We start from the raw sequence: 24,163 nt of genomic DNA, 5'->3' as shown, positions 1-24,163 counted from the left end.
AATACGCTGTGTTCTCTGCCAACCCGGGTTGCCGAAATGCAATTGGGTAAACTGGCAGTGGGTGGGTTAAACAAACCAAAACAATGACAGACATTCCATCCGGGAATGCACATTTTCAAAGGAGAATAACTGACCGTAGCATTGTTTTTCAGATAAACAAGTATGTTAACTTGTTTCTTAAATATCTGCAAACATATTATGATATTTTTATGCTTTAGTAGAGTCAAAATCTTACATACATCACCTTTAAGTTGCTCCTGTAAACACAAGTCACCCATCCCAAACACTGAATTTAACTGAAGTCATACAGCAAATGATTCAAGCATTGGCCAGTGTGTTGGTACTGATGTTTTATCCAGGGGGGTTGAGTGTGTGGTGGAATGGCCCATGTAAAAATAGGTTCCCATTAACATTTAACAACATTTCAGGATGATAAAACATGGGGACTGTTCAGACCTTCAGGAACCAAGAATGACGACGAATATTAATTATTATCTCTGCACCCTCTGTCAGATGCACAGAAACTCTCAAAAGCCTAGTGGGCACAGGTTACCTCTGCAATAACCTCTCAGCTCTTAGCAATGTCATCTCACTTCTCTTTTTAATTGGCTCGATGAACAAGTCCAACATGCATTGTGACTCTTAGTGAGCTTTGATTGACTAGACGAAACCCAACATCTAAACACAAGGCAGATGTGTCATCAGAGAGCAGCAGGCATAACCAAGAGTGATAGTCTCTTTATTTATATTAGTGTCGCACAATCTGTTCTGTCAAAGCACATTATTATTGTTTTTGAGAACAGGAGGGATGTGCATCATGTTTACGATGGCATATGATAGCAACATGTTGCTATTCGACAGATGCAGAGAGGAAATCAACTTCTAGTGACATGTAATACAACCCGAATTCCGGAAAAGTTGGGACGTTTTTTAAATTTTAATAAAATGAAAACTAAAGGAATTTCAAATCACATGAGCCAATATTTTATTCACAATAGAACATAGATAACGTAGCAAATGTTTTAACTGAGAAATTTTACACTTTTATCCACTTAATTAGCTCATTTAAAATTTAATGCCTGCTACAGGTCTCAAAAAAGTTGGCACGGGGGCAACAAATGGCTAAAAAAGCAAGCAGTTTTGAAAAGATTCAGCTGGGAGAACATCTAGTGATTAATTAAGTTAATTGATATCAGGTCTGTAACATGATTAGCTATAAAAGCTTTGTCTTAGAGAAGCAGAGTCTCTCAGAAGTAAAGATGGGCAGAGGCTCTCCAATCTGTGAAAGACTGCGTAAAAAAATTGTGGAAAACTTTAAAAACAATGTTCCTCAATGTCAAATTGCAAAGGCTTTGCAAATCTCATCATCTACAGTGCATAACATCATCAAAAGATTCAGAGAAACTGGAGAAATCTCTGTGCGTAAGGGACAAGGCCGGAGACCTTTATTGGATGCCTGTGGTCTTCGGGCTCTCAGACGACACTGCATCACTCATCGGCATGATTGTGTCAATGACATTACTAAATGGGCCCAGGAATACTTTCAGAAACCACTGTCGCTAAACACAATCCGCCGTGCCATCAGCAGATGCCAACTAAAGCTCTATCATGCAAAAAGGAAGCCATATGTGAACATGGTCCAGAAGCGCCGTCGTGTCCTGTGGGCCAAGGCTCATTTAAAATGGACTATTTCAAAGTGGAATAGTGTTTTATGGTCAGACGAGTCCAAATTTGACATTCTTGTTGGAAATCACGGACGCCGTGTCCTCCGGGCTAAAGAGGAGGGAGACCTTCCAGCATGTTATCAGCGCTCAGTTCAAAAGCCAGCATCTCTGATGGTATGGGGGTGCATAAGTGCATACGGTATGGGCAGCTTGCATGTTTTGGAAGGCTCTGTGAATGCTGAAAGGTATATAAAGGTTTTAGAGCAACATATGCTTCCCTCCAAACAACGTCTATTTCAGGGAAGGCCTTGTTTATTTCAGCAGGACAATGCAAAACCACATAATGCAGCTATAACAACAGCATGGCTTCGTCGTAGAAGAGTCCGGGTGCTAACCTGGCCTGCCTGCAGTCCAGATCTTTCACCTATAGAGAACATTTGGCGCATCATTAAACGAAAAATATGTCAAAGACGACCACGAACTCTTCAGCAGCTGGAAATCTATATAAGGCAAGAATGGGACCAAATTCCAACAGCAAAACTCCAGCAACTCATAGCCTCAATGCCCAGACGTGTTCAAACTGTTTTGAAAAGAAAAGGAGATGCTACACCATGGTAAACATGCCCCGTCCCAACTATTTTGAGACCTGTAGCAGAAATCAAAATTGAAATGAGCTCATTTTGTGCATAAAATTGTAAACTTTCTCAGTTTAAACATTTGCTATGTTATCTATGTTCTATTGTGAATAAAATATTGGCTCATGTGATTTGAAAGTCTTTTAGTTTTCATTTTATTAAAATTTAAAAAACGTCCCAACTTTTCCGGAATTCGGGTTGTACAACTCACAGTGAGTTTCCACAGCAGTGCTGTTTTATGACTTCAAATGTTTTGTACTTGGACTTGATAATGTATAGCCCTCATTATGTGATTGTATGAATATTAAAAAATCTGGGGTCAGTAATGTTTGTCCATGCTTTCATTCAGCAAAGCTTTAATAAATCAATCAAAAGTGACAGTTATTAATAACAGATTTTGATATGTATATATATATATATATATCAGTTGTGCTCAAAATGATCCATACCCTTGGTAAATGTGATCAAATAAAGAAGTTATTTAGATGATGCTGCACATCAGAAATATATCATTTGATTTTACTCATTGTGATCAATGATTAAGATAATTTGGTATTTGTTTTCCCTCATATTTATATTCCTTTGAAACAGGAAGCCATGGCTGGATAATGCATGGCTTTCCCCACTTTGATTATTATTATTATTATTATTTTTAATTCAAATAAAGTTTAGGATTTGTCTTTTTTTCTGTATGAAAGAATGGATAAATTATACAGAATTATTTTTAAAGCATTCTTTGATCATATTTACCAAGGGTATTAACAATGTTGAGTACTATATTTCTAGTAAATACTGTGATTTTGAATTCTATTCATCAAAGAATCCTGAAAAAAAAGATAAAAAAGCACGACTGCTTTCAAAACATCAGTAAAAAGAAGAATGTTTCTTGAGCAACAATTCAGCATATTGGATGGAGTTATATAGTGATTACGTGACACTGAAAAATCTGCTTTGCCATCACAGGAATAAATTACATATACTGTATATATATATATATATATATATATATATATATATATATATATATATATATATATAATAGATAATATAGATATATATAATAGATATATATATAGATATATATATATAAAAAATATCACAACATAACATTACTGTTTTGTACACTATATTTATATTTGATAATTGACTATTTGATCTGATCTGGACATAAAAACAATCAGGGCATATATTTTTATTCATATTACTGTTGCATTATATAACTTCAAATATTCCATACGGACTTGCTACCTTGCACCCTCAATGCCTAATTGTTATGGCATCATTCATGTGAATTCACACATTAAGATTTGATGGAACATCACCAAATAGGTTTGTGTTTACCTGAAGTATTTTGGGCCATAGCTAATTGGGGTCACTGTCTCCATAACAATGAGCCTCAGTTAATTAAGTAAATAAATACAAATACTTTCTCAAATCTTAACATCTCACCACCACAGTCTTCAACAAATTTCCAGTGGTCGCCATTTGAGATTTCGAATATTTTGTCTTGTGTGGTGCTACACAGTAAAATGGCCACTAACACCGAACAGGGATGAAATCTCCCCTTCTCAGTTAGTGAAATTAATTAAAAACCTTACATGATTTTAATGAATGCTACATGTTGACATTACAGAAGCTAGTGGGCCATTTTAGCTTTGATCCTCATAGGCGACTAATGACATTTAGCCGGGGGCTATGTAGCATGTGTAAAAGGGCAGGCTAGCCATTGGGTGTTTAGCTAGCAGGGCCTGGGGTACAACCTGGACTGCGGAGGTAAATGTTAGAGGTGATAAGAGCGTGTCAGCACGACTAAAGAGAAATGAAGTCTGGGCAGGAAATCCCGGAGACTGCTAACAACTATAAATCCAAATAATCTTTCAATTCCAGCTAGAGATTTGCTTCCACTCTTTTCTTAGGGCAAAAGAGGAAAATTACTGCTTATTGAGATAAACTGTTCCTTTATGCCTCTGATAACACTTTGGAGCAAGTAAAAAAAAAATTGGTGTTTGGTAAAAATGCTATCTTATTTAAGCTCCTCAATATTTTCTACGTATTTTATTTCATTCACATGTTTATTGAGCACATATATTCACATTGTATGTCTTTCCTCGACTCTCCAGAATGTGATAAGATTATATCTGAAGACTGCTTGTTTAGGTACTAATATATACTTGCCACATATTCCACCACAGTATTTACTGTATAGGCCTACTAAGCTACATACTTTGCAGTATGCAATATGCAGTGTTAAATATTTCAAACAGTTATTTTAATTATAATTATCTATCTATCTATCTATCTATCTATCTATCTATCTATCTATCTATCTATCTATCTATCTATCTATCTATCTATCTATCTATCTATCTATCTCTGTCTGTCATTTTTGAATGATGTGAACATAATTTTAATGCATTGATTGCAATGACTGTTTTATTCACCATTATCTTTAGCTATTGCATTTCCTGAACACACACTCATTCGTGTGAAAAATCATTTGCACAGTGTTTAACAAAGTTAAAACGGTCAGCAATATTATTTATAGAAAGCAGTGCTTTTTATTTAACAAAGTGCCTCTTTTGCGATTTCTGTATAGTGGGATTCATGAAGACTTAGTCAGTGCAGAAAGTGTGCAGCTGTTACTCCTAAGGTTATTTCTGATCTCCACATGTACTAATTACTTTAACTGTCTCTAGGGTGATTTTAGTTTGACACCTTTTTTTCTAGAGACTGAAAGTTTTCCCAGAATATTTCTATATTTAAAATGTTCTGCATCATCTACCGAAACAACCTTCTACTTACCATATGTTAGGCTAGTATTAGCTATTGGTATCACAATTTCTATGAAGAATTATGAAATTTCACTTCATCATCTAAAGTTACAGCCTTTAATTAAATACCTAATTCCCCTTGTTTCCTTTGTTTTTGTGTGTGTGTGTGTGTGTGTGTGTGTGTGTGTGTGTTAAATAAAATGTAATATATTGTGAAATAAGATTTTGGTCATATCACCCAACCCTACTATGAATGCACTTAAAAACTATAGAATTTAATAATCAATCAAAATTTTAATTGAATCAAATCTCATCATGAATCAAATCATTCTAATGATTCCTATGAATCTCGAATGGAATTGATTTGTTTTGTTGTTTACCCAAATATTTGCACCCTTGCGATATAGAAATAACATGCAAGACTAGGAACAAATGAAAAGGCTCATTTGATGTTTTCTCTCCCCATGAACCACACTTTTATCGCTTGCTTATCCTCATTTTATGTTCCTAGTATATACTGTAACATTAGTGTGATGCTCTACCATTATAGATAAGCCTCCAGATCTCCAGATCTCCCCATGAGGATGATAAAACAACATCCTCTGCAACAAAACTAGCAGTGCATGCTTTCTAGATCACTTCATGCACAGCAAAACTTAGAGGATAAAAAGATTGTATATGGACTACTCATTTACAGCATCCTGGTATCAATAGAGAGGCAGTAGAGTGAAGATCAATAGGGGAAGATAAGCAGTATTTAAGAGGAGGAGTTTGATCAGTACTGCAGTGACAAATAGTCCTTGTGGGGTGCTCACACTGGGATCTGAGCAAAGATCTAGCTGAGAGCGTGAGAAATACTCTTGGGAAAGTGATGCATTATTTTATTTTACTGTAAAGCCACACAGTGGCTCAAATCTATAAAAAGCTTGCTCATAATTAATAGGAGTGTGGGCCTGAGAGATGACAAGATGAATGTATGAATGTGTATAAAGGTGCACGCATTGTCACTGAATATATTTAGGGTTAACAGTAGGTGTACATAATTTTAATTATATGCATATAATGAAACTGCATAAACCAGTTCTTTGTAAATACAGTGCATTTAGTTTAAACTGCAGTAGATTTAGAGAGTCTTAAAGGAGTAGTTAAGAGTAATTAAATAGTAAATTACTTCAAAAAATATTCTTCAATATATTTAAATAATATTATCAAAATGCATTTATTGATATTTGTTAATTAAGATTAACCTATAGTTTTAAATTCTTTGAAAATGATGTTAATTTTCACTTTATGACACTCATAGCATTAACCAGTAACAAACACCTAGCTGTGAAGTCTTAGTAAAACTGAAAAAAAGATCTTAAATAAGATCTGCAACATTTAGTGTATAATATGATTTTTGATCTGTTTCTCAAATGAAACTATGATACGGATTCAGAAGACCATAGGTCTATATGTTCTCTTTTCTGTGCTCCACAAGAAAAAAGAAGTCAAAGAAAGGGTTAAGAATGACATGAGGGTGGATAAATGATGTCAAAATGTTCATCTTTGGCTGAACTATTGTTTTAATAAGATGTAGACCCAGTGATCAAGCGATTCAACATACAATGTTAAACAGCAGTGCATGTCAAACTGTCATTTTAAGCTTGCCTCTCAAGAACATTTCAGAAAAATGCATTCTATTATTCGTGATATATAATATAAAAGTCACATTGACAGTACTGTCACCTATCTGATCTAGTTTAGCTCATCTTTAAAACATGAAGTTCACATCTTGTAAGCCAATTTCTGTATTACTGCGTGGTTTTGCTATATCACATGTGAATCGCTTTGTGTGTGATGTGTTTTACAGGCTGTGGTTATGGAATCAATAGGAATATATTAGCTCAATACTGTGTAGAAACTTTTAGCATGTCAGCAGAGAATGACAGAACTAGTGTCATTTAAAGTAAACTCATCGGACTCAAAGAATGGTCACTTACGCTCTTTGAGGAATCGAGAAAAGATGGTGGTTGTGTGAATAATGTATAAACTAAATAAATCAATAAATATGCATTTTTTTATTTATTTTTTGCAATATTATTCTTTTATTTGTCTGCCTTTTATTTAGTTGATTGCTCTTAGAACATGTTGGCTAGTTGTGCTCAAACTGCCAACAAACCACAGGATTGGACTGACTTGTCAATAACTTATTACCAATCAGACACGACTTTCTCTCCAGTTTCTTTCTACTTTCTTGTGTTGAGCATGCAAGTGTGTGCCTGTGTGTGCAACCAAGCCTAGCCAAGGTTGGCCCTTAAAAAGAGAAAAATGTACACACAACAATCTGTTGTGTGCTCAAAAATCACATTGCTTGAAGTATATTGATTTATGGAAGCCACAAAAGAAAACTTTATGTAAAGGATGGCATCAATAAATATTCTACAAAAGTAGTTTTTACCATAAATAAAGAAGACCTTACAAAGTTGCATCAAATAAATCTTTGGAAACTTTATAAAGGATTTTTTTTTTCTAAAGTGTCTTTGGAATTGTTCTCAGGGCAGGACATTATAGACTGGCACTAATCATATGGTTGGATTTAATGTTTAATACTCAGATTTCTGAGTCTAGATGGCAACCAATCATATCCCACTCCACCCAAGGCCACTGTGAGATTGGATGGTATCCAGACATCAGTGCAGGGCATTTGTCATCTGGGATCAGCAGTACTTTGTGAGTGAGAGCAGTATAATCTCATTCCTCACAGTACTGTATATGCATATGTGTGTATGTGAGCAAAGCAGTAATATATGTATGCAAACTGTGTTCCAAGTCATTTTAACTTATATTAAATAATACTTTATTATTAACAGTCCACTGGTGCTTTAAGCAGGGGGGAACATTTTTTTATATATAAAATATAATATTGTTATAATATACTTTGTTATAAAATATTTGTATATTGAATAAGATTGTTTACATGAGAATCATGTTTCATGCATTCCTTGAAAATCTTTTTTTTTTTTTTTTTTTTTTACTTAAAAGTGTTTTTTTTTTTCTGCATCTGTAGATGTGCATTGTTAACTTTTGTGTACGCAGCCATAATGCATGCAGTCAATTGGAATGCATATACATATATCACTGCACATCCTCACATTTACAAGAAACTAATTATAAAATGTTACCAAAACATAGTAATTCATGCTTAAACTGCATCTGTGATGTTAGTCTAACCCTGTTAATGCATTGTGTGCATTTTTCCCCCTGTGAGCACAACCAAAATACATGCAATTATTTTTGACACTTAAGAGATATTGAATGCAATTACACTTCAACTTTTATTCCTAAGTAACAGTCGAGTGTGCACATCTGTTGTTAAGTCCGTACGGGCTTTCAAACACACCTGAGTCTAATTTTGGTTTTGGTTTATGATGATTAGATGATGATTAGGTGATTCAGGGACAATTATAAAACCAAACAACTTCATCATACCTTTGTGCTTATAGTTCTAACAACCTTTTATACTCAACACCTCTACCTTAATGAAGAATTCAGACTCGCTGCTTTTTGGTTACAAGCCAAGATCACACTATGCAGTCTACAAAAACTTTTTATATGTAGGTGTTTCAGCATATGTGTTTATCGATAATAAATGTGTGTTAACCATGCATCACAGTGCACAGAAGCAAAGACAATGAAAGCCAGCATTTGAGTTTAAATGTGATTAGGGGGCATGCAGGGCAAATTCACCATAAACTCTTACAGGGGTCATATGATATGATTTCAAGTTTTCCTTTCTCTTTGGAGTGTTACAAGCTGTTTATGAATAGATAAGATCCCTAAAGCTGCAAAGACTAAAGTCTTAAACCCAAAGAGATATTCTTTATAAAAGTTAAGACTGGTCCACACCCTCCTAAAATGCTTCATTTAAACATGCCCCCACATGTCTACACCACTGTGTGGGAAGATTTGCATAACCCTGCCCAAATGTTCATGCAAAGAAAGGAGTTACTTTATTGTTGCTGCCCCTGCCGCTGCCATTTTGTGAAGACGCTGTGTTTTTCGTTGCGAAAGCAAACATACTTTGTTTGGCCTTCGAAATGAGGACATGACTGGAAATCAGTGGTTAAGTTGTATTTACAACACTGTTCAAGAACAGTTCAACCCAAATATTCAGATGTGTGCAGTGCATTTTATGGGGGACTGTTTCCTGTTCCTGGGAGAGTAGACTACAATGCTGGCTGTTCTGACTCACAGTCTGTAAGTACATTTTTATATTTAAACAATTTACCACTGATGATTCAAAAACAAGTTTTGAGCAGTGTAGAGTAGCACTTGTTGTTTGTCGTTTCTCCAATCTCAAATGCAGACACAGTTTTATGTTTACATGGCACGATGCAATCATGTAAAAACACAGTATAAGTCATTATAATACATAAGTATGTCTCCATTTTATGCCACAAATGCCACATTTATTGTGATGCTGTGGCGGGACATTTAGACATTTATGGAACCATTTAGACAAAAAAAAAAAAAGAAAAACAAATAAATAAATAAATCTTCCATGGCATTGTGAAGCACTTTTATTTTTAAGAGTGTAGTCTTGCATAGACAGCTGTTTGGCAGTAACTGGCAATGCTCTTTCCACCAAAGCTGCCTTGGAAATGCTGGCTTTCGCTCGACATTTATGAATTCAAAAGCAAGTGTGTGTTTGTGTGTGTGTGTGTGTGTGTGTGTGTGTGTGTGTGTGTGTGTGTGTGTGTGTGTGTGTGTGTGTGTGTGTGTGTGTGTGTGTGTGTGTGTGTGTGTGTGTGTGTGTGTGTGTGTGTGTGTGTGTGTGTGTGTGTGTGTGTGGGTGTGTGTGTGCACATAACCTTAGGCCACTTTACATGCTGACCTCATCCAGAGCAGTGACTGGCACTGGTCTACATCTTAATGCACCTACATTTTAGGTGTTTAGATACTTGAATCACAAAACTGAAACGATTTGGGTATGAAGACCAGTGCAGCAACCAAAATTTAGTTTTAAGTAAAGTGCCTAAAGACATAATTTACTGATTCATGTCTTTATAAAATTTTTAAAATTGCAACCCTCAATATACAGTGTATGAGTTAAGAATTTATAACTCAGAATAAAGAATCAAGATAATAAGAAACAAATGGGTATATGTAAATTATTAATTATATCTTAGCTCATGTTATAATATATATATATATATATATATATATATATATATATATATATATATATATATATATATATATATAAACAGGTACTCTGCTAACAAGTGTTTTTTTTTTTTTTTTTTTTTTTTTTTTTTTTATCATACAGAACAGAATGTCTCTGCACATTGCCCTTGTATATAAAAATGTATTTTAACATCAGGGAGAAGAAAAATAAAATACACTTCACCTTTAAGCCTTGAGCTGTGAAGTTGTTTGGTCTTGCCCTCTGAAAGACCACCTGAACCTCCATGCTACTTAGCTCTGTAAGAGGCACAAAGACTTGCCGTCATGAGGGCAAAAATGTGGTCTTAAGCTTTATCCACCCTTTGGGTGACGATACATACATTCATTCTCTGCTATTTTATACTATCATAAATGGAACCTTGTTGGCTTTATACCACTGGGAGATAGATTGGTTTGTCATTCCTTGTGACCCTCTATAGCAAAGGTTTCCTTTTCACTTTTCAGGCTAGATGAATAGAATAGGAATTTTGTTATCAATTTACTAAAAAACAAATATTTCATGTATTGGTAATGGTAACATAGAGCGATAGATGAGTTTCTGAATTCATCTTCAAAAAAAAGTACACTACCTAAAATTCTAAACTTTGGGGTTAGAAAATTAATTTATTTTATTTTATTTTACAGAATTTGAATGAAATGAATACATTTATTCAGCAAATATCTATTTAATTTAGAAAAAGTTTATAAATGCAATAATTAACAATTTAAAGCTGTTCGGAATGTTTGGAAACACAGATAAAATATTTAAAATAATGTATACTGTAATATAATGTATAAGTATGTATAATGTGTGTGTGTGTGTTTGTGTGTGTGTGTGTGTGTGTGTGTGTGTGTGTGTGTATATATATATATATATATATATATATATATAGTACAGACCAAAAGTTTGGACACACCCTCTCATTCAAAGAGTTTTCTTTATTTTCATGACTATGAAAATTGTAGATTCACACTGAAGGCATCAAAACTATGAATCAACACATGTGGAATTATATATTGAATTATATACATAACAAAAAAGTGTGAAACAACTGAAAATATGTCATATTCTAGGTTCTTCAAAGTAGCCACCTTTTGCTTTGATTACTGCTTTGCACACTCTTGGCATTCTTGACAGTCTTGAAGGAGTTCCCCGAGAGATGCTTAGCACTTGTTGGCCCTTTTGCCTTCTGTCTGCGGTCCAGCTCACCCCTAAACCATCTCGATTGGGTTCAGGTCCGGTGACTGTGGAGGCCAGGTCATCTGGCGCAGCACCCCATCACTCTCCTTCTTGGTCAAATAGCCCTTGATGCCCTCAGTGTGACTCTACAATTTTCACAGGCATGAAAATAAAGAAAACTCTTTGAATGAGAAGGTGTGTCCAAACTTTTGGTCTGTACTGTACTGTACTGTACTGTCTATGTATATATATATATATATATGTATATATATATATATATATATATATATATATATATATATATATATATATATATATATATATATATATATATATATATAATGTGTTTACTTGTAATTTTTTTGTAAATTAAAATTCTGTAAAATTCATCAAGTATATATACTGTTTGTATCATATGAGAAGTAGTAGTGTCATTTCACTAACTCATTACACTTCAGAGAAAAGACATAATATGATGTTTGACTTTTGAAACCTCTCTGATGCAATTTAAGTGGGGTTGTTAGACAGTACTTAAGACGCAAAAGACTGACATATCACACCTACTCATGATGAGAGATGCCTTGGATAATTTCTTCTCTATTCAAGAAGTAGACAAGTGTGAGTGCTTTAACCCTGAACTTATTGCATCATCTGTTTTGCCTCCCTGTGAGCCATCAGCAATGCTGTCTAGCTGGCTTCTTCTTTCCATGTCTGTATCTGTGCTGTCTATGGTGCTGAATGTCTGCTGGTCTTTTAACAGGGGCAAAACAACATAGGTGACATTTCTGTACTTTTCAAAAACTAATGAGAAAGAAAGAAAGAAAGAAAGAAAGAAAGAAAGAAAGAAAGAAAGAAAGAAAGAAAACACTGTATTTCTCAAAATGTGATGATAAAAAAAATATACAACCATAAAAACAAGCTTTATAAAGGCCAAAAGAAACCTAAATGTTTTTTTAGGGTTCCCAATGTGTATTAATATATATTTCATAAAATGTTGTTTGACAGACAGATAATTTGAATTAATTACAATGTAACTATAATGTAATTATAATGTAATGTATTCATATATTATTAATAGTTAAATTGATAAAATGACAATTGGATGAACGTTTTGTTATCATACACACCCTCATATTATTCCAAACCTGTATGTTTTATTTTCATCTGTGAAACACAAAATAATATATTCAGATTTTTAGAACCCCACTGACTTCATTGCATGGGCAAAAAAAGGTTTTCCTTTTGGGTGAACCATCCATTTAAGAGAGATTTCACATTTCACATGCACTACAGTTATTATTATTTTTTTTTAGTTATTCATATACTGTAGAGATCTGTGCAGACATCTGTGGCTACCATTAGATCTGTTGTTTTTGCAGTGGTATGATGACCATATATAATTATGTATCAGTCTCTTTATTAGAATACAACCAGGTTATAAACAACATTTATATGCAATGTTAAAAAAGGCAAAATATTTAGTGTGACCTCTGCTTACACTTAGACCTAAATGGAGTGGAACCCCAATTAATGTCATTGCTAATACATGTATTTGTCCTACTGGTTCAATGATATTAGACCTTTTCACAACAGTCACTTTGACGTACAATAGTAGGTTTGTGAAAGATATGCTTCAGCATTACCTACACATGTTGTATGAGTATAATCCATTGGAAGATTGGTAATAATTTTAATCACATCATCCAGTTCAAAATGCCAAAGACCACAATTTGATAGAGAAAAAAAATCATAATTTTGCATCAGCAAGGCCACTCTCAAAGGAAAAGCTGCAAATAAACTGGTTACACAATATGTGGTATTCAAGCTGTTATAAAGAATGTTGAAGAATCTGAAAAAGTCAAGAACTGGAAGGCCAAGAAAACTTTCTAAATCTAATGAGAAGTTTCTCAGCCTGGAAAAAGTCCACCAATGACCTGGCTCAGCATCTGGCAGCTTCATCAGGATGCTAAGTTGACCCTTCTACAGTCTGAAGAAGTTTGAACAGGAATGAACTTTGTGGACCCTTTTTTAGTTTTTCAGAAGGGTAAGATATGCAAAAGTTGGAATTCATATTGGTGGAAAAGAGTATTATGAAGTAACACATCCAAGTTTGATGTTTTTGGGTCCAGTCGTTGACAATCCGTGAGAAGAAGAGTTGGAGAGAGATAGTAGAATGAGTGCTTGTGGCCTTCACTTAAACACGTTGGAGGTCTATCCTGGTTTAGGGCTGTGTATCTGTCAGTTTGTAATGTCCGAACTGATGGGATCATGAAAGCTATAAAGTAAAGAATTTTATTTATTGTGCCATTTTTTTTTCACAGTGCATGATTGTTTTAGTACTTCTAAGAAACAAGGTGTACATGGATTTAATCCTACCAATGATTTTGTGATTAACTATCAAACAGTACAGTCAGGACATCACAGGGGTCGCCAAAGCAGATAAAAAGGCGTCTAAATTTAGGATCTCAGCAGGTGTGTGGGATTGGAGTGCTTCATTTAACGAGAGGAAAAACAATGAAAGAGACATAAAGAAGAAGAGGTGGAAATCTGGGAGGAACACAGAATTTTCATGCCTGAATGACATTCACACAAATTCTCTCTCTTCATTGGGTGTCCTGCTTAGCATTGTGTAAGGATGGCATGAGAAGAATGAGGCATTGAAGCGTGGACACACATTTTGGATCTGTTTGTTTGGATTGGAAATAAAGATCAGAATAAAGGATAACATTCTAGCCGAAGTGGCTTCTTTTCATGTAAATGTCTAGGAGGTTATTTGCTTTTGTGTCAGCTTCTGTGCTGCCAGGTGACTAATTTCCCAAGCCAATTGTGTTGGGTTTAGAAAAAAAGAAGTATTCAACATACTGCTGAATGTTGAGTTTTGAAGGTCTATGTCAAGCTAGAGCATTTCAAATGAAAATGTAAAAGCTTGCTTGTGTGAGTTTATCATAAACCTTCACTGCCCTGCCATTGCTCACTTTTAATTTGAATGTATCCTTTTAAGATCTCTGTCTTCTGCACTGCTCATTTACCCATGATCAAAAACAATAATACTGTCCATCTCAGCTTTGAACATCCCACATCTAGTGGCAGCACATGTAGTGTTGTAAAGGAGGGTGTTTCTGAGGTAATTAGAGAAGATAGTGTTTTACTCCATTAGACTGACATCATCTGGATCTAATAATACAGTGTGAGACAGCAAGTGCAGATACTGCAGCTCCATACTGCTACCGTTTTTACATGCAATCAACAAATGACTCCTCAATATAAAACTGTTGGCTATTGCAGTTGACATGCAACTATAAGTACTGTGCATGGATGAATGGCTTGGTTTATTTCATTCGGTGCCTTTTTGACATCCTTGTTGTCCTCTTATTTTATGTACAGCAAGCGTAGACCCAATGTAAATAAGCAATTCTTTATGCAGTTTAGCTTCTTTGAATGTAAACGGAGAGTTCACAGGAGTGCAGGCCTGCTTGATTGAAAAATATTTGAAGGCAACATTCTGATGTTTTAATTTAGGAATAAATGACTTTGCCACTGTGTGTGTCAGGTTTTGTCTACATTGTGGGGACCAAATGTCTAGCAGAAATGTCAAGAGTATGCTTAGGGCAAGGGGATATAATATAAAGTATTTACAGTCTAAAAATCATTTTGTATATGTATAAAACAATGTTAATACAATACAATAAAATAAAATAACTGTATATAATATTGTATAAATTCTTATTGTATGTTAACTCTTTCCCTGCTATCATTTAGAAGACAACGCTTCTCCGCAATTGAAGAGTTCTTATGGCTTTTTGTGTTTGCACTGTTATACACTCAGGGGCGCTATTACACATCTTCTGAACAAATACAAAATTTCCCGAACAAAAACACACATGAACAGGAATGGAGAAATGAGCGATCTCTTACGTAAACAGATGCATCTAAAAAATAATGTGATCATCAGCAATACAAAGCATATAAATGAAAATTGCATGTTACAGAGTAAAATGTTGATCCAGGAAGTAGTACATGTCTGTGCAACCTTTGGAGGTACTGATGAAAGCGATTTATTGGATTTATGCTTTGATAATCGTACTGAATATTAGCCAGATGTAGTTTTTGACAAAAATGTGATTTTTTTCTGCTTTTTGCTCAAAAACAGAGGTGGAAAGTAACAAATTACATTTACTCGCGTTACTGTAATTGAGTAGCTTTTTTGTGTACTTCTACTTTTTAAAGTAATTTTTCAAATCTGTAATTTTACTTTTACTTAAGTATATTTAGTTTGAAGTATTGTACTTTGCTACATTTTAAAACACATTAATTACTGAGTAAAAAAATAAAATAAAAAAAAAATATATAAAAAATCGCTCCCTTGAAACTACTGCAGTAAATAATGGCGCTAAATCACAAGAAAGATGCAGGCGGACAAAACAGGCGTTAGTGGTGCAGACACCGCTGAAAACGAAACCCGGTCATATTCTGAAGTTGAACTCGAAGGAAATTTTGTGAACCCCTGGCCATATGTATGCTCTATTATGCAGTGTAAACTGTGCTTACCTAGGGAGACCAAACTAACAGCTTATAAAATCTCGACAAGACATCAACCCTTCACAAGCACGTAGAGGTAAGCTAAATAATTGCATCGTTGCATTGGTGGATAAAATGAAGCTTTGACATTTTAGCAAGAGGTCTTGCACAAATTAGCAAAAAAGCCAAAATATATTGTCTGCGATAATATCTTAATTGTTGTTTTTAAATGATGTGCGAGCGCATTTATAGTGCATTCTTCCACTGTGTGATTCAGTCTTGTAAAAAAAAAATATATATATATATATATATATACTGTATATATATATATATATATATATATATATATATATATATATATATACTGTATATATATATATATATATATATATATATATATATATATATATATATATATATATATATATATATATATACAACAGGTCAGTAAACAAGTTAAGAGACTTTTAGACATTTTAGACACCATATTGCCTGTTTTTGCTCTATTTCTACAACAAAAAATAATTCCAAACACAGCCACCAAAGCACAGTTTTGCATCTCTGAGCAACATGACAGTGTTTCGTTCCTGAATGAATCAACCGTTTAAATGATTCAGTTCAATCGCAATGACTCTCTTATTAACAGTGATTTGCTGACACATACCTGCCATTTTTAATTTCACATTTAAAGTATCTTTTGATTTTTTTTTTTCTTTTTTTTATAATTAATTTCTTATAATTTCAAATGAGTATTCAACATTTTATGTCTTGTATATCAAAACATTATTCATGCATTTGTAACTGCAGGTTACAGTATTAAAAAGATGAGTTTGTTGATACTGATTTGCCTGGTAACACCCCAAATGTCTTATTATTATAAATAACTGATTCCTTTAATTAAAAATAACTAGTTTGAGATTAATAGGCCTATCCTGTCCCATTTTTGCCTCCCTCCCACTGTTAAAATGTAATTGTACTTTTTACTTTTACTTGAGTAGATTTTTAGACTGGTACTTTTACTTGTACTTAAGTAAAATTTATTTAATGTAATGGTACTTTTACTTGAGTAGAATATGTTTGTACTCTTTCCACCTCTGCTCACAAATATGCATTTTTAGGAAACCTACCTATAATCAAGTGTAGATAAAAAAAACAATGCTTTAAGATAGAATAAAACACACACACACACACACACACACACACACACACCTATTTTTATTTATTAAAAAAAAAAATATTAGAGACTTAGAGATCTTTATTTTGGTGTATTGTAAATTCAATAATATGATAAATATACTGGAGTCCATCATATTTTACTGAAAGTCATCATAATCGCTGGTGGTGGCTGGTAACTTAAAAAAAAATGCTGCCGAGTAAAGAGGTAACTGTATGATTAATATAATTATTATAATTATTTATCAATAATTAATTAGAGTATTTATAGTTGCTTGGTTGGTTTTTTTTTTTTTTTTTTTTTTTTTGTGCCCTGCCAATATAAATAGTCAAGTTTAGACCATTACACGTTTCTATACTATGAAAACCACTAATTGTTTATTACTTATTTGAACTGTAGACTGCATTTTTGTCAACAAGTGAAGACATATGGCCACACACTAACCACACACACACACACACACACACACACACAAAAAGAAAAACACAGAAAGTGAAGAAATGGTGAACCTTCTCTTGTGGACCTTCACTGTACTTCATTGTCAATATATTGATCTGGTTGGCTGGCAGGTCGATCAATGTCAAAAGGGAGCCCTGTGCTTTGAAGCTAATCTAAGGGCTGAATTCTCATGCCCAGATTCTTGAGCATTAAAAAGGAATAAGCCTCACATCAGTTTATAAAGGTAACACACAAAGTCATTCTTAATAATATATAGACTTTATATATGATGAGGTGATTTCATAGTTGAATGCATTCATGAATGTGACTGGGGTTAAGATGCATTGTATAGTTTGTGTTTATTCAGAGCCACAGCAGAGGTTCTGTTGTAGAAGAGGATGTATAGGTCAGTAGGATCAAAGTTGCACACTGAAGAAGACACTGAATCCAGTGATCCACAACTACACCCCTGTATGCATGAACACACAGACACACACCCCGGCTAGCCAGAGTGCATTCATCCAAACACACACACACACACACACACACACACACACACAGAGCTGTCTCTGACAGCTCAGATATCACACATAAGCTTCATGTTGAACACATTAACATCACATCTATTATTTACATTATTTTCATGATTCTGATTTGAATTTAAATTAGTATGGTTTATTTAAATGACATTACAACATTAAAAGCTATATTTTCTATTTTATTATTATTATTATTCCAATTCTGCTTAAAACCTTTACTTAATCTGTATTCTATTTATTCATTTGTCTATTTATTCATTTGTTTGATGCTAGAGGATACATAAAGGACTAGATTTTTAATAAAGATGTATTTTGGTTGCATTGTTTTTTTTTGTTTTTGTTTTTTTTTTGTAAATGTTCTAGAATATGTATAATAATGCTACCTAACCACAACTAAAATGATGTGTTGTGAATGAGATGCAGGGTTGTAAGATTCAATTTTGCTCAGTTTCCTTTTTCCTGTCCTGCTTTAACTTGTTTATATTCTTTACCTATAATCAGTTTCTGTCTTCACTGTGTGTGTGTTTTTTAGGACAGTCCTCTGGTCTTACAGTCAGACCGCAATGTGACGGTGAATGCACGAAATAACCTTGGCCAGCTGACAGGACAGCTCACTGTGGGTGAGTGGCATTTTTAAACTGTATTTTCATGGACAAGTCACCTGAGTTTAAACTTTCTAATTTCACAGCGGGCCTTTTCATTTTTAGCTGATGTGTTTTTCATACACACATCTAGTCTCCATTAATTTTGTATGCTATTGCAATATTCCATTTTTTTAACTCCTCCAGCATTGCCTTATAAACCTTAATATGTCATTTCTTTCTTTCTTTCTTTCTTTCTTTCTTTCTTTCTTTCTTTCTTTCTTCTTTTTTTGGCATATCAATATACTCTTAGCTGGCATGTGCTTATTAACATGATAGGAGTTAATCAAAGTTGTATAAGGAAATTATTCTTTGTGTTAACAATATCAGAATTCATCATTGTTGATAAGTTAAAAGAAAACTAGATGGCATTTTAGTAAATTACACCCTGAAGGGCTTTTGGGCCTAGATTGTTTTATTTTATTATTATTATTATTATATTATTTTTTTCTGTCTTTTTCATGCATTGTATTATATTCAGAGATTAAACTGGAAGATCACTAAAATCTGGTATTTCTGCCCACCCAAACTGATTTAGTTATGTAGGTTTTGTTTAAGGTTTCTTGTCTTTTGTCTGGCTTCCCTGATTGTGTTCAAGCATATTCTTGTCCAGGTAATTATTGCTTGTGCAGTTAAACCCTTTTTGACTTTGTTGATTCTCGTCTTTTAATGTGAATTTAAATTGACAGTGTTTTTGTTTCCTGGGATTTCACTTTTGTATGTTTCCTTAGATTTTTTTAATCAATATGAAGCTGCACTTAGATTCCAAAACCTATTAGACCCAAATGTAGACCCAAAGTGTTACAACAGCCTCCAAAAAGGCCAAATTAGCTATGTTAAAAGCCTGTGATTTGTGATTGAACATATTGTGTTTTTGAGTATGTGATGATAGTGTAGACAGTGGCACTGCTTTTTCAGTTTGAGGTCAGTAAAGTTTAGGACTTAAACCTTGGTGAGTGCAGGAGACTTCTTTCAAAAACATTCAAATATCTCACAGATCACAAACCTTTGAATTGATTGGATTGTGCAACACATTTAGTCAGAAAAACCCTGTTGCACTAATCCTGTAGTCTTGTGTTTTTGTTTTCAGTTGGTGCTCAGTTTCACCATCACGTTTTAAAAGACAGCAGGCTGCATTCTGGGGCCGGCTGCCCGCCGGGCTCAGGATCTCCATCAATTACTGCTCTATTTCAATGCAGCCACGGGGGGTTCTGGAGGCCCTATGTTTTCTGGGGTTTTTCCAGTGAATCCTCTTCCCTTGTCAGGGATTTTTTTTTTCCACTCCAGGGTATGCAAGGCAGAGTGTTTATGTCTGCATGTATAAAAAGAGCTACCTGACACAAACTAGCTATAAGATCAGAGCAGAAGCAACCACCCCGGAAGCCAGAAGAAATCTAGATGCTCTCCTTCACTTACTGCTCATGGACTACAGCAGATTACAGCTTTGCTGTGCAAAGGAAAACAGAGAAAGCTACAACCACACACACGTTTTCCCTGTAACTGGCAGTAAATACATATTGAAACTTTGTTGTTTTTTTCCTTTGAATCTCCACTGGTTGTGGCTGTTTTAGTTTGGTTAGTGCTACAAAATTCAGAATTGAGTAATTGGCTCCAATCTAATTCATGAGTTGGAATTTGAATTAAGTGAGCCATGATTTACAAGAAGTTGAACATGAATTTGAATTGCAATTAAAGTAAGTGGAATTTAAGTGGAAAATTATCCTGTGTTTTACTCAACCTCTAGACATCCTAGGTGTATATGACTTTCTTCTTTGAGATGAATCCAATCGGAGTTATATAAAAAATTGTAGTGGGTGGGCGTTTTTTTTTTCAACAATCCACAAAACTTCAAATAAAGTGCATGCATCCATAATTAGGATGCCTCATCACAGTAATTTAATTTAATTTAATTTACAATTTCTCTGCATTTTGGCCATTCTTTACATGGCATCAGCATTTTGGGGGCCTGAAAATGCAAATACAGGTTTTAAAGTAAGTTTTGGAAAACAATATTGATTCCGTGTTAAACAACAAAAAAAAAAAGGTAAAAATGGACATGCACATTCATTGTTCAGTGTTCATTCTATAGGCATGTGTGCAAAAGTGTATATACTTTCGGTCACACTTTATTTTAAGGTCCACTTCTCACTATTAACTAACCATTAACTATGACTTTTGCCTCAATTAGCTCCTAATTGCTGCATATTAATACTTTATAAGGTAGTTGTGAAGTTTAGGGTATTGGGTAGGATTATGGATGTCATGCATTATACATACTTTATAAGCAATAATAAACAGCCAATATGGTAATAATAGGCACACTCATAACCAACTAGTTATTAGTGAGAATTGGACTCTATACTTAAGTGTTACCAGAATTTCTTTACAAAGTAACATTGTCAAATACTGGCCTCTCATGCATCAAAAAGTCTTTTAAGTGGTTTTCCAAATCTGTGTGAATGTAGCTCCTCTTCAGGAACTCGAGCTGCATCAGGCGCTTTGGGGAAACGCCTTTGGCAAGATTAACTCTGAATATTGTGTGCAATCTGTTCAATGGAAGGGCGTGACGTCACTCTCGAGGGAGCCGACTGTCCGGCCGATGCGGACGCTTCGATCCCAGAGGGCTTTCTTCGAGGAGGGAGCCTTCGCCAGCATTCCTCGCGATACCGGTTCCGCTTTCGCCGAGGCGGAGCGGCGCCGGCATTCGTTGGGTTCGCAGATCGATCTGATGAAGGGAATGGAGACGGGCACGTCCTTATCTCCTACCTTACCCATCAGATCTGCCCGATTCCTGGGTTCGGAAGCCAGAGCTTCGGTTCTTCCCCCCGAGCATCGGGCTTGACGCTCCGCCTTTCTTTCTCAGAGGAGATTGACACGGAGGGCGTCGTCGAGCTTGTAGTTGCACAAACATTAAGTTGCATAAGCACCAGTATACAATAAACAGTGTTGTGCCTAACATTATACGGGCAGCGTTAATGAGCAGCTATTTAATCTCCAAGGGGATTAATATTGTTTGTGTGACTAAGCTATTCGCGCGCTGTCGAGGCAACGCGTGTATTACATCATTTTCAGTTTTGATGTAAATTTTTCCATACCCGACCGCTTGTCTGGTTGTTTAAACTCCATTTAATAAGGAGGAGTTAGTTCTATCACTTCAATGTGTACTTTATCACAATCTAGACCGTGTTTACTTGTCTGATTGTTTGACTACATTAAATTCTGAGAAATTTAATGACTTTGAGAAGTTAATATATCACTTCAATGTGTATTGGTCACAATCCAGACAGTGTTTACTTGTCTGATTGCTTTAAATTCTGAGGAATCTGATGACAGTTATCTAACTTCGAGAAGTTTAATATATCACTTCAATGTGTATTGTATCACAATCCAGACCATGTTTACTTGTCTGATTGTCTGAATGCATTAAATTCTGAGGAATCTAATGACCATTATCTAACTTCGAGAAGTTCAATATATCACTTCAATGTGTATTGTATCACAATCCAGACCGTGTTTACTTGTCTGATTGTTTGATTGCATTAAATTCTGAGGAATATAATGACAGTTATTTAACTCGTGAAGTTAGATGTACTGGAGGGACTGCTGGGTGGGAGCAGGCCCCTCCACGTACAAACATAGCGTTGAAACAGGCTGAAGCAACGCTCTGGGCCAGCGACTTCCCAGCCTAATCCACATCCGATGGAGCCGTACTTCAGGCTGGGAGGTCCACGGCCAAGAAGTCATGATGCATTTCGGTCACGACTACAGAGGGGCGCCCCTACTGGGGTAGAGCAGTGTCCACCTCATTACACGGTGCCCGTCTCACCTCAGTGCCCTCGGGAGGTGGGTCTGCCAACCCTGCCAGAGTTTCAGGGCGCAGCAGCTTCCAGCGAGCACTGCTCTCAGTTATTTCCGCCTGTGAGCGTAGCGGAGCTGAGACGCTCGCCGCCCCTTCGGGGGCCTCTTACACCAGAGGTCAGTCTCGAGAGACTGATTCCCTTAGTACATTAGTTAGCATCATGGAAACTAATGCCAAATGTATCTCAATGGGTCCTGCACACAATAGAAAGAGGCTATCGTCGGCCATCCACCGCCGACATTCAATGGGGTTAGACCGACAGTAGTCGGCCCCCAGCAGTCTCTGGTGATGGAACAAGAAGTGAATACCCTATTAAGGAAGGCGGCCATCGAGGTGGTCCCTCCTCTAGACAGGGAGTCCGGGTTTTACAGCCGGTATTTCATAGTTCCAAAGAAGGATGGGGGGGTTGTGTCCGATCTTAGACTTACGTCATCTAAACCTCTCAGTAATGTCACTGAAGTTCAAAATGCTCACTGTCAAACAGGTTGTAGCTCAAATCAGATCTGAGGACTGGTTTGTCACAATAGATCTCAAAGACGCATACTTCCATATATCCATCCTTCCACAACACAGGAAGTTTCTGAGGTTCGCTTTCGGAGGCAAAGCCCACCAATATCGAGTACTTCCCTTCGGCCTTGCACTCTCACCCCGCACGTTCATGAAATGTGTAGATGCGGCTTTGGTTCCCCTCCGTATGCAGGGCATCCACATTCTGAACTATATCGACGATTGGTTGAATTTAGCTCAATCAGAGCAGATGGCAGTTCGACATCGAGATGTCGTTCTCGCACATATGGGGGAGCTGGGTTTGAGACTGAATGGCAAGAAGAGTGTACTTTCTCCAGTTCAGAGAACCACCTATCTAGGCATAGTGTGGGATTCGACCATGATGCAGGCACGTATGTCTCCTGCTCGGATCGAGTCAATCCTTACCTCAGTCAAGAGAGTCAGAGAAGGCAAGTCACTCACTGTCAAGCAGTTTCAGAGACTGTTAGGGCTTTTGGCAGCTGCGTCCAATGTGATACCTTTTGGCCTCCTGCACATGAGACCCCTACAGTGGTGGCTCAAGACCACGGGATTTTCCCCGAGGGGGAATCCATTACGAACTATCAAGGTCACGTGGCGATGCCTTTCGTGCCTTAGACATGTGGAAGAAACCTTGGTTCTTGAATCAGGGCCCGGTGCTGGGAGCTCTTGGTCGCCGTGTAACGCTAGCGACAGACGTGTCCCTCACCGGTTGGGGTGCGGTCATGAGTAGCCACCCTGCCCGCGGTCTGTGGAGCGGTCGCCCTCACTGGTTGGGGTGCGGTCATGAGTAGCCACCCTGCCCGCGGTCTGTGGAGCGGTCGCCATCTGACATGGCATACCAGTTGTCTAGAGATGCTAGCTGTGCATCGAGCATTGAAATATTTCCTCCCAGACCTGAGAGGTCACCATGTGTTGGTGCTCACCGACAACACATTGGCGATCTCTTATATCAGTCACCAGAGAGATCTGCATTTGCGCCCCTTGTACAAGCTGGCACACCAGATCCTT

At 36.0% G+C, this 24,163-nt stretch overlaps 1 protein-coding gene across 1 annotated transcript in view; it reads left to right on the top strand.

The window, feature by feature from the left end:
* Positions 1-24,163, top strand: part of LOC132143510 (zeta-sarcoglycan-like) — a 340,116-nt gene that overhangs the window by 225,095 nt on the left and 90,858 nt on the right. Inside the window, exon 4 of the mRNA XM_059553779.1 lies at positions 18,660-18,747. Coding sequence (XP_059409762.1) covers positions 18,660-18,747 — 88 coding nt within the window. The remainder of the gene's footprint in view (positions 1-18,659; positions 18,748-24,163) is intronic.

This window comes from Carassius carassius, chromosome 7 (genome assembly GCF_963082965.1).
Source record: "Carassius carassius chromosome 7, fCarCar2.1, whole genome shotgun sequence".
NCBI lineage: Eukaryota > Metazoa > Chordata > Actinopteri > Cypriniformes > Cyprinidae > Carassius > Carassius carassius.
This window is presented reverse-complemented; position numbering and strand designations above follow the sequence as displayed.